This window comes from Canis aureus, chromosome 17 (genome assembly GCF_053574225.1).
Source record: "Canis aureus isolate CA01 chromosome 17, VMU_Caureus_v.1.0, whole genome shotgun sequence".
Classification (NCBI taxonomy): domain Eukaryota; kingdom Metazoa; phylum Chordata; class Mammalia; order Carnivora; family Canidae; genus Canis; species Canis aureus.
Window position 1 is genome coordinate 33418290 of NC_135627.1, and position 17337 is coordinate 33435626.

The following is a 17337-nucleotide window of genomic DNA, read 5'->3' on the forward strand; positions in this document are numbered from 1 at the left end:
ATCATAAACACACACCTTGAAGTGTGACTCCTTCTTCATTGAGGTGGGTGGTGGCATCCATGTGCCTCTGGCCAAGGTCAAGTTCTGTTGTCCCAGGGTACTCTCTTTGACTTACAAAGAAAGCTTACAGTTCCTTTTAGGAAATTTTAGGGGAGACAACAAGAGTTAGAAAGTAACAGAATTTAGAAGATCATTCTTTATTGCTAAAGTTTTTCCAGACTCACCATTAAAACATGAGTATTAACTACTAGTTATAGGCAGCAGTATTTTTGTTTAAGAGTAACTCTGAACTTCTTCCAAAATGTAGTATTTTGTGCCTTTTCTTATTTCTCACATTTTTTTTGTATTGAAATAAGTGACCAACTCTTTGCTGCTTCTTTACCTGACAATTGAGAATCATTTTTGTTTTTATTTTTTAAAAGATTTTATTTATTCATGAGACACACACACACACACACAGAGCGAGAGAGAGAGAGAGAGAGAGAGAGAGAGAGATATGCAGAGAGATAGGCAGAGGGAGAAGCAGGCTCCCTGCAAGGAGCCTGATGTGGGGCTTGATCCTAGGACCCCAGGATCACGACCTGAGCCAAAGGCAGATGCTCAACCACTGAGCTACCCAGATGCCCCGAGAATCATTTTTGAAGCCAGGAAAGTAAGCACCAAAACCATGTGTGATGAATTTTTGATGAGGATAGTAGCCTTTAAAACTTCTGTGCTTTGAGAAGATTTACTGGATAATTTTACAAACCTATTTGGCAGAGTTAAGTAATCTTTTAGGAAATTAATGAGATATAAACTGTTGCTGGAAATGAGCCATTTTTGTATTTTATATCCTGGCTTGATATTGATGGGGTTTTGGGGGGGCAAAACAAAGGTCCCTTAGCATGAATAAAAGAGAGATTCATCTGCTTATTTTGTGGTCTCAGCTTTGGGAGATCCTGTTGTTTTCTTGCTTAATATCTGGGCCACTGATTAAAGAGTGATAATTCCAATGTGCAGCACAGATTGCTGTGTAGACATTGCTTAGGGTAGGTGGGGTAGATAGAACTGATGTTACTGTTAACACCGCCTCTGTGGAGAAGGAAGTTGGGACTTGGGTTGGATGACTTGTTTCAGGTCAGATGGCCAGTGGGGAGGCAGAGGTGACCCTAGGAATAGGTCTTCTCAGCTCTCAACTGTGTCTTCATTTGCTACCATTTGTGCTACTTAAAGTAGAGGGGTGCCAGTTGGGAACTGCAGAGCAGGAGATGAGCTTGAGCACGCTTTGAGGAACGTGAGTTACACGGAAGACACAAGTTAGCATTATTACCAGGTTTTCCTCAGAGTTAAAACATACATTTGCCTCAGGTTTTTAATTCGTACACACAGCCTGGGTGGCTCAGCGGTTTAGCGCCGCCTTCAGTCCAGGGCCTGATCCTGGAGACCCGGGATTGAGTCCCACGTCAGGCTCCCTGCATGGAGCCTGCTTCTCCCTCTACCTGTGTCTCTCATGAATAAATAAAATCTTTTAAAAAAATAAAATAAAAATACATTGAAGTTGTAGGCAGTTGTAAAGATAAACCACAAAGAACACTGCTCAGATGTGGAACTAAGGAGTTTTATGAGGACCCTGACATTATCTAACTAGTTACCTTGGGTATAAAATTGATCTCATCATTGTCAAATAGATCTTAAAGTAGTTCCTATACTCAAGTCACGGAACTGCTTTCAGTACAAATTATATCATGGGCTACTCCATAAATCCCAAAATGCTATCAAAATGTGGGATATTGTGTTATGTTTGGTTCATAATGTAATGTTTATTTCAGAATTAATTTTAACTAAAAATACAGATTATATGATGAAGGCTATAGTTACATGGATAAGACAATTCTACATGATTGATGGAAAGATGAGTTTACTTTTCTTCCATTTGTCATTAGCTTCATTTACTCATTTGACAGACATTTGTTGATCCCCTGAAATGTGCTAGGGAATGTGCTGTGTTTCAGGAAATAAAGATGGGAATGGCACTATGTTAGCGTGTGCATCTTTTTCTGTTGGGAGTATAAATTAGCATGGTCTGTTTAAAAAGATATTTTGAAAACCAGAAAAAAAGTTCCTATTATTTTGATCTAGTGATTATACTTCTATAACTATATCCTAAGGCAATAATTAAAGGTGCAGACTTAGAGCAGCTAAGTATAGTAGATGAGGGTGGCTGAGGGACGAATGGTGGTGAAAATCTGTGGGCTCTGCTTGCCTCCCTCCTGATTAGAGTCTGTCTGTGTCTGCTCTAGTTGTACAAAGGCATTATCCAGGCTGGCAGAGGCCCTGGTGTAGACAAGATTTACATAGAAGGATGTTGAAACGTTATCAGTAGTAGCACAAGATCATAAATTATTAGGCAAAAATTTGGGAGTAAATATATCCCTACAATGGGAGTATTATGAAGTTTGGAATAAGCAGTAGGAAGTTGAATATCATGTGAAAATGGCCAGGCTATATCAAAGTGTGAAAAAAATCATAGAAAATTGGAATGTAAGATTGAAACCAGTTTTTGATGTACCCAGTACATTTTGCTAGGTTGGAACTGATTGATTTAGATATATTTTGAAGACGAGAAAGGACAGGACATGTTTGATAAGAACATGGTGTTTTAGATGACTTTTTCATTCTTTCAAGGGATACCATATTATGGTTTCATAATATAAAATAGAATTGTACTCTGAATTTCAAGAGAATTTATCTAGTTTGCCATTGTAATGTTAAAATATTATTAAAATATTACATTTATGTTATGTTGCTTTTCACTAGCATTTCTAGTAGTAAAAGCTGTAGTATATATTAGAAGATGCATTTTGAGACATAAATGTATTGTTTTTATATATATAAATATTAAGAGTGTGGAGGAAAGGAGGGGGCAAAGGGGAAGGAGAGACAGAAATTGGTTAATTGATTGATTGATTGATTTAAAACCAGAATAAAATTAAAGGCCAATCCTCCTTACAGGCAAGCCCATGGAACTTGTGAATTGTGCTACATTTCATTTAAGGTACTATGAGTGAGTGAACCCTTTTTGTTTTCAAATGTATGGAGACCACATGGAAAGGAAATCTGGCCTGGTGCTTCAGTGGTGGCCCATTGGCACAGAGTGGGTGCTGCTATGAACGCCAAGGCCTGTCTCCTCTTGAGTGTAATTCCAAATGAGAAAACAAAGTCATTTATGCCTACTAAGCTGACTTAACTGAATGCCAAAGAAAATTTGCCTCATGAAGTGGGAATTCTGAAGTAAGTTATATAATGCTGAATGAAAATAAACAGGACTTTCAAGATTCTTCCAAATAGGGCAAGTGGTTTATTGTAATCTGAACTCTTTAGTCTAGCAATATTTAATTATATTTGGTGAGATCCAAATGGTCCTGGGGATATGGAAGCTTTCAAGAAGTGGCATATATCAGATTAATTTTTAACAAGTTACCGGTGGGGGTGGGCAGGGAGGATGCTTGGGTGGCCCAGTGGGTTAAGTGGGTGGCCCGCTCCACTCTTGGTTTTGCCTCAGGCCATGATCCCCTGGCTGTGAATTGAGCCCTTGTGGTGGGTTCTGTGATCAGCAGGGAGTCTGCTTGAGGACTCTCTCCCTCTGCCCCTCCCCTGGCATGTTGCATGCACTTGTGTGCATGCTTTCTCAAATAAATAATCTTAAAAAAAAAAAAAAAGCTACTTGTGTATTGATCAACATGGAGGTACAAAAAAAGTATTCATATTAATTATGCTGCATATTTGTATCAACTGTAAGGGAAAAAAGATCATTTCCTCTGGAAAATAGCATTACTTTAAAAATCTTTTGGTTGCTAAGAATAAGGAAGCCAAGTGCTCCAGGAGGAGTTTACTGGTTTACTTTTAAACCAAATTCTGGCATTTTCTCCTTCACATTGTCTCTGCTACCTCCCTTTTTCTTCTCTCTCTCCCGTATCTTTCTCCAGATCTTCATTATCTTGTGCCCAGGAGCTGTCATAGTTGGAGATCCAATTTCTATTCTTTCATTCTTCCACTTTGGCTTTTAGTGGCTGGTAGAGAAAAAGCAACAAACAACTAAAGAAAAAAAATTCTTTGGTTATTGCTTTTTATTATGTTGTTCTACTAATCAAAAGCCTAAAAAATTGCAGAATTAAGTTGTTCACCCCCAATGGAAGAATGTCATCAGCATGTGGAACTTCTCATTATTTGTTGTTGTGTGTTTTTCTTGCAGGATCAATGTGACTCTAGAGACAAATGGATGAATGAATATCCATATGAAGAGGAAAACAATAAAGGTTAGTTCATCAAATTTTGTAACTGCAGTGAAAATCTTATGTTGAACATTACTTGGGGGCAGTTATTATGAGAGCACTTCCATGTCTGAGTATGAGACAGAGGCCAATACTTTGTACATACATCTATCTATAAAGTGTAACTTTTAATTTTTAAACCCTTAAATACGAAAACATTTGTAAGGAGGCAACTTGTTTTTGTATAAGTTCTAGGTGTCCTCAGTTTCTAGAACTTAAGCTGGAATTAAAGAATCAGTTTGTTGATAAATCTTGAAAACTGGGAAACTACTGTATACAACTGATGACTGGGACAAAGCAAAAACAAAAGAAGCCAGATTTTGTGTAAATATACGTTATTTCCTACAAGTGTAATCCTGATACCAGTACGACATGGCACAGGATTGCTGTCAAATGCTGTCCTCTTTGCTCCAGCCCTATCAGCTTTCTTCAGAGGAGTGGGATGAGGAAGGGTTTGGTTTTTCACAGACAGGTTCCACTCTAAAGTTAGAGGGGGGAAAAATCTTGTGAATTTCAGCAGTAATCAGAAGCTGGCTATCACTTTATGTGTTCATACTCTGTACTGGTTAGAATATAAAAATTGTAGGAAATACACATAAAATTACAGTATTTCTTTCCTAAGGTTTTCACGCTCAACATGTCTAGTACATAGACATGTGCCTCATAACTCATAACCGTTGCATAGCTGCACAACACCTGCTGTTTCATATTTTCCTTCCACACTGCTCATGCTATTGTCAAGTAAATGTGCATCGAGTTGTGTCTTTTTTTGCCAGCCTACCTTCACAGTTGCTTACAAATGACTTTCCAGCTTATACTTTGATTTAACATTGCCTTCTCTCATCATTGCTAACATTGGTCCTTTCTAGTATTTGTACCTAGAAGATTTTTCAGACCTCTAGAGGGAGTATTGATTCACACGCGATACTAGAGAGACTTGTGGGTGTATGGTAATGTTCTTTTTCTTGACCCCAGTATTGCCTAAGTGGGGGAATTTACTTTGTGAGAATTAATTGTACTGTGTATTTTTATGTGATCAGTGAGGTGCTTTTAAACTGGCTCTGGGTGGTGGGGTCAGGAGGCCCAATCTGTAGCGTTTGTCAGTTCCCATGGTGTAAATACTCTCATTATGGCTGGTTTCAGTGATTTAAAAACTAGCTTGCAGGGATCCTTAAAATTTAACAGTTGGCATTCATGAGCCAAGGAATGAGCTAGAACCAGCACACCGCTGATAATTTCATTCATAAAGTAAAGTTCATGATATTATGGACTCCCTAAAGCTAAGGTAGTAAATTTAAATTTTCCTGGCTTGTCCCTATGTAAATATGGAAACCTTCACTCATTACCATCCAAAGTATATTTATCCCTTATGTATGATGTTGGTAAAGTATTACTTTATGTTTTCATTCAATTGTTATTAAATTTTTATGTTTGAATGGATCTGTATTAACTTTGTGAATTTATTCATTTTGACAATGTCCTTGTTCTGTAACTAATTTTATGACAACTGAAGATGATGGCAAAGAGAATCATTGTGTTACTACTTACCCTGAGGATAAGTTCTGAAAATATTATCTTGATTGATTATAATATATGTGATTCATTCTAAATGATTGTGCCTCCTAGCTTATAAAAGTCTTTTTCAAAAGTCTATATAGAGGAAGGAGCAGTATTTCACTTAATGTATGTTTGTCCTGATGAATTATTTTTTTTCTTATAGCTCTTTTTCATATTTTTGATCTGTAATTCCACTTATAGATGCCTTAGAACAGAGAATACATTGGTGCTTCTTTTTAAGCCTGCTTGAATCAGATACTGTTAATTTTAACAATGTCTGATTCAGGAAGAAAATTGCAGAGTTTGAAAATTTATCTTTTCTGTATTTTAAGTGTATTGACAAGGTCACTATTAAGATGAAGTTTTAGGGCAGCCCGGGAGGCTCAGCGGTTTAGCGCCGCCTTCAGTCCAGGGCGTGATCCTGGAGACCTGGGATCGAGTCCCATGTCGGGCTCCCTGCCTGGAGCCTGCTTCTCCCTCTCTTGTGTCTCTGCCTCTCTCTCTCTATGTGTCTCTATGAATAAATAAAATCTTAAAAAAAAATGAAGTTTTAAAGTGTCAGCAGTGGACGTAACATTGCCACTGTCTACATAATTGAAAAGAGATTTGAATACTGCTCTTAAGACTGTTCAGTACATTTCCAGTATGCCAATGGTGATCAAATCTTGCCAAGAGCCACAGAATATCATGCTGTGCCTTTCTGCTTAGGGTCTAATATTTAAATGGCCTGAATAGCATTTGCAGAATTCCTTTTCTGGCCACACCAAGAGTCTCACTTCTGGGAGCAGTCTTCATCTTCTCTTTCCTTAGAAAATAGCTATATTTGCATTAAGTTCTTTCCTTTACTCAGTTTTTAAGTTCTTTTATTCAATTTCATTGCATTTGAATTTGCCCCCTACCATCTGCCATTAGAAAACATCAAATAAATTCAGAAAAGATTCCATTCCTGTTATTTCCTGTTCACAGTATTATCGTAAAATATGGTATATATGCTTATGAATGTATTTACCAGTTGCTCTCCTCGTGAATGAGGCGGCTTGTTCGTGGACCTGGCTGCACAAACCTGGCTTTGCTCCATTTGTTTTCCAGCCGCTCCAGGGTGTGTTTACCAAGTGCTTCTCAGCTGCTGGTTTAGAGCAGGTGTCCAAAATATACGCTTGCATATACATTAGCCCAGCTTATCAGAGTTAACATGAAAACTTGCTCTCTGACTACCTCTGATGAACAGCTGCTTAAACCATCCAGTATTAGCAGTGAATGACTTTCATTTCTTTATGGAAACTGTGAGGACAATAGCAAACTTTTATGAGAAAGTTTTAATTTCTTACCAAAAAAAGAGTTTGTAGCATAGTGATGGGCATTTATAGTGTGGGTGCTTTAAAGTTCTTTTCCATGAGTTTCCAAGGCTCGCTTTTCACACAGGATAGAAAGAATCCACAGCAACCTAGCCTTTTTTTCCATTTTGAACTAAGTAGGCATAGTTGCTCAGAAAACCCCAGGTATATAAATAAATATATTATCAGGTATAGGCTACTATAGTTTCTGTAGAGTAGCTGCTTGGATAATAAACATGGAATAGAACAAAGACAGAAAAACAAGTCTTGGCTCCGTAATAATCTGTATGATCATGAACCAGTGACATCTTTTCTGAATTTTAATTTTCTCAACTGCATGGTGGAATTAATAACACCTGTCCTACTATTTCAAGAGTTGCTATGGGGGGGAAAGAAAGTATGATGAATTTGTGAAAACAATTTAAAGCATAGAGCTCTAAATGTGAGTGTGTTATTGATACTATTTTATAGCATAAGAGAGAGATTCATGGCTTTGTTGTATGACTTCACATCATAAAGTCAAACATTTTCAGAATTCGAAGTGCCCTCAATGGTCACTAACTCTAACACATGGTTGGTGTGTGGCAACCTTCTAGAAGAATTGCCTGGTGACTTTGGCCTTATGTTGAGTACTCTTTGGAATTTCCTACTGTAGGTGGCAGTTCAGGCATATATAATTATAATATATGTCATCCTCTTATTGGGCCACGTCAGTAGATTTGATAACAATCGAAACTAGTAGGTATGTCACATATTTATTAAAATATTCTGAATTAGGTCACTCTTCCATCAAGTCATTTCACCTTTGGGTTTCTAATTTCTCTTATCTGGGAAATGAGAACAAAATAATATATAGGGATCTGAGAAATATTATGCAATTATTAAAGTAGAATAATGGCTTTATTATTTGAAAAGATGATGCATTGCTCATTTTTAAAACATTAAAGCATGCACCGTCACCACCTTGCCTCACACCTTTTAACATTTGGTGAACATTGTTTACAACGTCTCTGTGTGCATATATACAAGTAAATAGGGATGGTTTTATAAAACATCATATTTGTACTTTGTATTTATTTTTTAAAAAATTGTATTTATTTGAGAGAGAGAGCATGAGTGGGAGGAGGAGCAGAGGGAGAAGCAGACTTCCTACAGAGCAGGGGCCCCAAGCGAGGGGCTCAGTCCAGGGACCCCAGGATCAGGACCTGAGCCAAAGGCAGATGCTTAACTGACTGAGCCACCCAGGCACCCCTATACTTTGTATTTCTAATAAAGAGTTATTTTTTTCAGTTTGCTTCCAATATAATGGAAGAAATAGGACATGAATTTAAACTGAAGGAATTTATTAATTTCAAATTAATGTGTCTTCACCAGTGTGATGCTATTACTTGACAAATAGAACCTTAAATATAGAGAACAAACTGCTACTTGCCAGAGAGGTGTCAGGGGATGGGTGAAATAGATGAATACAAACATTCAGTGATAAAATAGGTAAGTCCTGGAGATAAAGAGTACAGCATAGGGAATATAGTCAATAATATTCTAATACCATTGTATAGTGACAAATGGTGACTATGCTTATCTTGGTGAGCAATGAATAATGTATAGAATTGTCTAATCACTATGTTGTAAGCCTAAAACTAATACAACCTTGTATGTCAGCAGTACTTCAATTAAAAACAGGTTAACCCGCTGAGTTCTGGTAATTTTTTTTTTAAATGACTGAATTTTAAGCAACATCTTTTGACTTTTTACTACGAAAGATGTCAAAATTGATATTTCTTTTTAAATCCCTTTTCCCTCCTCTTGTTTTATCATCCTTTTAAGGTTAAGATTGCCACTGATTTCTTTATTATTTGTGATAATGAACCATATTTATCAAAGCTGTTTAGTCTAAATTCTTATTTTTCTAAGAAATATGGAAACATTGCTTTACTGCTATATGGCATTTGGTGCCACTGTGAAGACTGAAGCAAACTGATCTTCTACTTTCTTGTTTTGCTTTTTGTTCAGATATCTGTGGACCATTTTTAATTTACTAGAAAGTTCAGTAACTTCATTGATTATGTCTTGATTTTAATGATTCTATATCAGTTTTTCCTGGTTCCTACCATTAAACTCTGGCATTTATGTCTTCAGACTTTTAAATCATATGCAAAGTATATTTTTTGTTCTGTTCTCTTCTTTAATAACCCTGAAAATACATCTCATGTTTCTCCTTTGTTTTTCACATTCGTGGTCTTCATCTTTAACTTTTTGATTTCACTTACTGTGTTTTCCCATTAGGTTTTTTTTTTCTTACTATGTTTTCAATCAAATTCTGCATAATTTTTAGTTTCCCAAGTGGCTCTTAAAACCGTATTTCTATAGTGTTTCAGAGCTCTGTCAGGTTGTTTTCATGTTTCAGTTATCTTGTATTTTATCATTTGAACCCTTGTACTTCTTCCCTGAATTTTTTTTTTTTTTTAAGAGAGGCTTTTTGTTTGTAATTTTTCTTTTCTTTCTTTCTCCCCCCCTCCCCAGTTTATGAAGTGTTACTTGTCCAAATTCTTCATGTGTTTCCTTGGGTAATTCTTCCTGTTATGTTTATTCCTCATGGGCCTATTACTTATATTTCTCTTGATATTTGCTGCTTTCCTACATAGTTCTCTTGTGGCCTGTGGTTATTCCCCATCTCCGAATGGGGCCAGTATTTGCCAGTATTGCAGGGAGTGTTGTGGGTGGAGGCACACATAATTTGGTCCTGAGCTGGAGGAGTCCAAATCTTTGACTTGAGTGAGTTATTTCAAATACTTTCTAAATAAAGCTGTCATTTCCAGAGTCTTCCTCATTTCCATTATATAGTAAAGGACTCTTGGGATAAAGGCTTCTGACTCCCTTCCCATTTCAGGTAGACCTCCCCTTGACAACTGAGCTGGATTCTAAAAAATGCTATGTCTTTATGTTTGCTCTTTTAGTACCACTGTCTCTACTTTTCACTGGATAGGCCTTTCATAACTGCGATTATTACTTTTAGGAAATTCTGTAGATACATGTCAGCTCCCGGCAGCCTCCCAGATTTTACAGCCTTTGACAGGTATATTTTATTTGGTAGTCTGGATTTCTGACTGTTTTTGTTTTCACAAAAGATGGAGGTTTCTTTTTTCTTTTTCTTTTTTCTTTTTTCTAAATTTGCTCTAAACTTTTTCAGTGAGTTTTAAAGGAAAGGTATAAAAATTCCTGAACATTGCCATTTCAATAAATAATATTTTAGGAATAATTGAGGGACTTATTGAGAGTACAGAACCTGCTGTGGAGTTGAAGAGCTTGGCTCTATACTCAGGCTGCCTGGTTTCTAACTGTGGCTGTGCCAGGGCTTCACCTGGCCTCTGTATCTCATTTTCATATCTGCGATGTGAAAATGATGGTGATGATGCCTACTCCATAAAACTGTTGTGAAGGTTAAATGAGAAAAAAATGCTAAAGTATTTGCATATTGTCTGGCAGTCACCAAGTGCTCATTAAAATAACCATTTTTTATTTTTTTTTTAAAGCCATGTTAATTGAGTTTAGAATGTAGTCAGTTTGGCTTTAGGAAAATTTGCTACTCGGGTCAGTATTTGTGTATATTTGTTCTCTTTGACTGAAGATATGCTGGGATCTACCAACATACCTGGGGGTACTGGGTATCCTACTTAATATGTCAGCTTCTGGTTTTAGGGTTTGACCTAGGACTTTCAAATTATTTCCCTGTGTTGATAAGGAATAGCTACATCCCACTTTCTCTTGGAGGAAATAAAATCTTGAAGATACCGGATATGCTGTGGTAGGGTTCACACGCAGAATGTCGACACCTTCTCTCATATTAATCAAGATCCTCCAGAGAAATAGAGCCAACAGAAGGCATATATATTCTGTATGATATATATGATTTATTAAAAGGAATTGGCTCATGTGATTATGGAGACTGAGAAGTCCCATGATCTGCCAACTACATGCTAGAGACCTAGGACATTTGGTGGTGCAATTTTGGTCCAAGTTCAAAGATCTGAGAACCACAGGAGTCGATGGTGTAAATCCAAGGACAAGAGAAGAGGATAAGTCCTCTTCACGAGGTCCAAGTTCAAGGACAGGAGAAGACTGTTGTCCCAGCTTAAGCTGAGCAAGGACTGGCTCCTCCCTTCCTTCACTTTTTGTTCTATTCAGGTACTTAGCAGATTGGATAATACCCACCTGCTCAGTCTGTTTACTGAATCTACCAATTCAAATGCTAATCTCATCTAGAAACACCCTTATAGACACATCTAGAAATAATGTTTAATGTGGGCACCCTGTGGCCCAGTCAGTTTGACACAAAATTAATCATCACACCTATCCTGCAGTGTGATTAATCCAGCAATCCTATATTTAGCATTTATTATTTGTTAGACACAGGGCTACAAAGACAAATTAAATTTAGACTCTGACCTCAAGTCTTCATCATCTCAGGGACAGGCAAAATAAGTTACTACAATTTGGTGTGATTGATACTATAATATATTTAATGAAACAGAGTTGGTATGGGCCACGATCGGCTTCACATATGAAGCCATCTTTGACCTAGGCTTTAAATGTTGATGTCCTGTTGAGTGGAAGAAATGGGAGCAACCAAGAAAAGTAACCATCTTCTGTTTAAAAAAATCTCAGTAAATATGCACTATATTTTCTTTTCTTTGAGCATTAAAGTGCTCTGCAAAATTTCCTGTTGGAGTTAATGGTAAATGTGATATTCAGTGATGTCATTAAATATTTCAGCCAGAATCTGTTGAGGCTCATTAATGTGTCCAAATGATTTTCTCTCTCCTTCCCTCCTCTCTCTCTTGCTCACACGCTTTCATGCTTTCTTTTCCTTGCTCACACATTTTCCTTCTCTGGACATTTGATTATAGTGGTTCTTCTGCTAAGCTTTATGTCATTTTATTCAGAGCACATTATCAAAGTCATTTATATAATATACTTTACCAGAAAATTTCAAGAGTGATCATAAAAATGATACGAGCATCTTTTAAACATGACCATTTTAGTTAAGCAATGTTGATTTAATGAGAACATTATAGTATTAAAGCAACATTGTAATTGATTATTAGAAGCATTTATGGAAGTAGAATATCTGTATGGTTAATTTTATATTATCAACATCTGTACATTAAAAAAAAAGTGACCTCCTTTCCCTCTCCCAAACTGATATTAGCTAAGAATTCATTTCTTATGGTCTTCAAAGGGACTTTGAATAAAATCATAAATAATTATTGACCCAACAGTGAGTGGAGTTCTTTATCTTACATGTAATGTAGTCCTTCAGTATACCTTACTGTCAAATGGAAGTAGGAATCACTAATATTTCAAGTGAAGAATCAGTTGATTATTAACATTAAACATGTTTTGTTTTTCAGAACTAGTTTTGGTACCAAATTCTGTATTAGTAATGGTTTGATCAGATAAATGGAAACATGAGAATCGTATAGAATATGGGTCTATTATCAGGATTTGACCTCATCCAGTTTGTAGGAGCTAGTTAAGCAAGTTCTGTATGGCCTTTGCTTCTGTGTATTTGGTGGTGGGCCTGAAGTCAGCAGGGCAGGGAGGAAGGATAAGTGGGACGTTTGGGAGAGCAAGGGGCACGCTGGCAACTGTGAGGATGAGCGGATCTCTACATGATTCTTTGCTGCCGACAAGCTTATGATCTTGGGGATGCTGAGGCCTGGTGGAGCAGCTGGCACCCTTCCCGGAGTTAAACACGTCATGGCCTGCGAATTGGATGAGCTGATGGAGATATCCTGTGGGATACAGTAGAGTGGGCAGACTTGTCCCTGTCTCAGCAGTGTGCACCAGCTCCCCAGTGACCATGGATGTCTTTCATGCCTGCATCTGGAGCTCTGCATTGGCTTTCTGAGTGTGAAACAGATGTGGCTGCTGCATCTCACCAGAATGTCCCTAATAACACAGGGGCTGAGGGATATCAACTCTAATATCTTGGCGAGATTTCCTGGAAGGAGGTCTGTGTTGAGCCGGTACAGGACTAGCAAATCCTATACAAGGGGACTTCTGGGGCAAAGATAAGGGATGAGGTGAGTGAAGGCAGAGAACTTGCCTCATACTGGATTCAGGGAGAAAAAAGAAAAGCTTTGGAAAACAACCTGGCTTACATTCCTAGAATTTCATCTATTACCCCAGAAAGGCATTGACTCTAAAGTGTGGTTTAAAGTAAATTCAGAAGTAGAATTCTAATCAGAGAATAAGAACAATTAGATGGCTGAAATAAAATCAGTTACTTGTGGAATAGACTACTTTGTATTTAAACATACATAGTGTGTGTGTGTTGGGGGGGGGGGATTGTTTCTAGTTTGGTAAATACTTGCTGGATTTTTCTGAGTTTTAATTTAAATTCTTAATTTAATCACCTAGTTACTTTTAAACTGAATTTCAGTTACAATTCGCATTCCTTAAAACACAGGATCCTGTGAATTAAGACACTTTACCTGGTTATTCCCTTCGTTATTCCATTCTTTCAGGGATGTTAACTTCTCCTGGGATTAATGTTACCAAACAAACTATGGATACAAAAGACAGAAAATGTTACCTGTAAAATGTATCATGTTGATGCTTAGAAATTCTTCTCTTCTCCATGATCTGCTGATTTTAATTTTTTTTTTAATTTTTATTTATTTATGATAGTCACAGAGAGACAGAGAGAGAGGCAGAGACACAGGCAGAGGGAGAAGCAGGCTCTATGCACCGCGAGCCTGATGTGGGATTCGATCCCCGGTCTCCAGGATCACGCCCTGGGCCAAAGGCAGGCGCCAAACCGCTGCGCCACCCAGGGATCCCGATCTGCTGATTTTAAAAAGGAGAAAATGGTGGAAAGAGGTGGGAGTGTGGCTGTTGGCCAGATTTGTTATTTCTGTCCATGATAACTTTGATCAGTCTCTGAAATATTCAAGACTTGTGTAAGTTTGCACAGCAGTTAGTAGTAAAGCTGCGTCCCTCTACTCTCTGTTTTTTAGCATTTATTTGTATGTCATTTCTAAAAGCGCCACTTAAAGTGGAAGAGAAATGATCGTGGGGATGGCTGGCCCTTGTGAAATGTGGCAGGGAGACTGATGACAGGTAGAGGATGGAAAGCAACATTTCTTTTTTCAAGCAGTTAAATGATAGATTTATATTTTTGAGTTTTTCTGGCTCCACACCAGACCTTAAATGCATCTTAAATGCTCACTTGTCTAACTCGGTAATTACTACAGCCCCACCTTACCTCTTATCTCTCCCCATAGAGTTTGAAGAAAATTGAGATAGCAGACATTCAGAGGTGGAGCTGGTATGCGATCGGGCAGTTCTACAGTCCACTTCTGGCCAGCTTGGTGCAAATAATCAAGGAGAGGCAGAGAGTGAAAAGGCTATGAGATTTCTGTTTTGCAGCTCAGAGGGAGATAGACTCCCCTTTCTCCATTTGTAATCAATTCGACAAGAGCAGCTTACTTTTGTTCCACCAGAAACAAGGCAGGTTGTCATAATGCAAGAATTTAATTATAGTGGAAAAGTCTCTAATGCTTTACAAGTGAGAAATTGAATCTCAATCATACTTTGCCTTTAACCGTGAAACTGAGATACTGCTAAAGCCCTAGCAGTTGCTCTTTCCACATGGAAATATGTTGGCTGGGTGAGAGCATAGACCAGGTGGGACCAGTGGGCTAGCTTGTTGTCATTCTTTTTATGTCTGCTCAGTCTCGTTAAGTAGTCCAGGATGCATGGCTGTGCTTCAAGGAGATGATGCTATTGTTGGCATCAAGAGCAACTCCTTTCTAGATTTTCTCCTTAAATAATGTTGAAAGTTTCAAATGTATATCTTAGAAATGTGGAAATTTGGAGTTGGATAGTATTATAAGAATTATCTCATTCAACTGGATAATGCACAGGAGGAAAAAGATCAATAAAAATGAAGTTACTTGCTTAAGGTTACATAGCCCATTATAGACCGGGAAGTTTGGAAGAAAGAAAGGCATAAAGGGAACATGGTTACTTGCAACTCACACATTTTAAAATCCAGTTTAAGCAAGTAGGTTTAGCTTTTGCCCGTTTCTGAATTTAAAGCAAATGTACCTGGTAGATATCTTTGTGAATAAGTGGATGGGTGGAGTGTAAGTGAGAACAAAAGAAAGAGAATGAGAGAAGGAAAATGAGGATGGATTTCTCTGTTACTTTTTTCCTTCTTTGAAGAAATAAAGTGTGATCATGTGTAATGGAAGAGAAAGAGGTGATCCTGAAAAATTGACAAATGGGTCACACAAAACCTGAAACAAAACCTGAAATTAAACCTTTCTTTCTTTAATTAAGGTTGACTTTTCTAGTAAGTGCTAGTTGAGGAAAAGGTCTAGTTTTCAGAGTGAAAAATGGTAAAAGAAGGATTTTCCTAATCATGCTGATGTTATGTTAAAAATGCCCCGAATTTACTGCTTAGGCTATGGTTAAATATAACAATAAATATGACAGAAGTACTTCTCTGTATTAAGTATATTTATGATTATTAATCTATTTGTGATAGCTCAATAATTTTATATGGAGATGTCCAGCAACATAGATTTTTTTTTGGATAAGGTGCTTTTTTTCTTTTAGTTTGTTGAATGTTCTGAGGACTTCCCTTCTACCCTCTATTTCTTATGCTTTGGATAAGTTTCAGTCCTGGTGTTAAAATAATTGCTTGTGTTGTGTGATGAAAATATTGTCTCAGTAAAGCAAATTCTAGCCAACTGTGTCAATTTTTTTTTAAATTTTAAAATTTTGAAAATTTTTATTTAAAGAATTTCTTTTCTAGTTGAAAAAGGTAAAAGCTTTTATGAAGTTACTAAATATTTGATAGCTATGAAAGAATATATTTAATATATTGTTTAAGACATATAACAAAAAAGAAACCCAGTTTGAAAAATAGAAGGTTTCCAGTATTTTTAAAGACTCTTTTTAGTCTTAGATATGAACATGATCCTGAATTTTATATTATAATTACCTTTTTATTACTTATAAGTACATATTCATGAGCTATATCTTGTTAACTTTTGTTTGTTTTGGGACATCATAAAAGTAGTACCATACTATTTATGTTCCTTTGTGATTTGCTTATGTTATGCAGAGTTTTTGGTTTTGATATTCACACATACTGGTGAGATTACTGATTTCCACAGCTGAATAGAATTTTATTATAGGACGAAACCATAGAGGGACTGCTGGAATGATGGCAGCTTCAGTACCTTGTTGGAGATGGGACAGACGGGCTGTCTTCTCTGGCTTGCACCATGCCCTCAAGGCATTACTTGCAAGAAAGCCCCAGTGGATGCCGCCAAGGATCCCAGCTTGCCGGCAAAAGACATCAGTCTCTTTCCTTAGTCAAGCAGACCTTCCAAACCTGGCCTGTAAGAATATGAAAGGCAGAAGTCTGGAAGTTATCTTCATCCCTGGCTCTATTTCTCATATGAATGATATAAAAGCATTGGCAGAGTTTGGAAGAGTTTTGCACATCTGTAGGTCATGCCTATGAAGAGGGCTTTATGTGTATTTTGCATCCACATCATATACTTGGAAGGCAGCTGTAAAAGATGCAGCAAGTAGAGATGTTGAGTTGCCCACCCAGGGAAGGCAAGGGAGAGGTGGCTGGTGCCTTTCTTCTGTCTTCTTCTGGTCTGTGTGCTCTGTCTCCTGGATTGAAGAGAAATAATAACTGTGATTGAAACTTTGGCAGTGGCCTTGTTACATGGTTTCCCCAGGGTCCCAAATCATTTCACTTTATACTTAAAAATAGTCTAAATTTCGTCTTCCTCCATGACTTACAAATCCCTAAGAAAATGTGTACATGCTATATAGTACATATATTCTTACATATCCACTAAAAACACTAGGGTTTATTAGCTGTCACCAGATTTTAATTGTTAGAAAAGCACGAAAGCTTGAAATTCGAGTAAAGTAATTCATTTTACTTAAAAAAAAAAAAAAAAAAAAAAAGGCTGTATCATAATTTATCCCTTCTCTAGCAGTAGAAATTCCTATTCCTTCCAGCTTTTGGCTGTTTAATTTTTTAAACTTTAAAAAATTTAAGTATAGTTGACACTCAATGTTACATTAGGTTCAGGTGT

General features: G+C 37.2%; 1 protein-coding gene across 13 annotated transcripts in view; it reads left to right on the forward strand.

Annotated features, from left to right (window-relative positions):
* Nucleotides 1-17337, forward strand: part of KLF12 (KLF transcription factor 12) — a 591716-nt gene that overhangs the window by 290708 nt on the left and 283671 nt on the right. For all 13 annotated transcript variants that reach the window (XR_013355728.1, XR_013355729.1, XM_077855379.1 and 10 more), the window contains one exon: nt 4232-4295. Coding sequence is in view for 9 of the 13 variants with exons in the window: in XM_077855379.1 (XP_077711505.1) it covers nt 4263-4295 (33 nt within the window). In the remaining 4 variants the exon portion in view is untranslated. The remainder of the gene's footprint in view (nt 1-4231; nt 4296-17337) is intronic.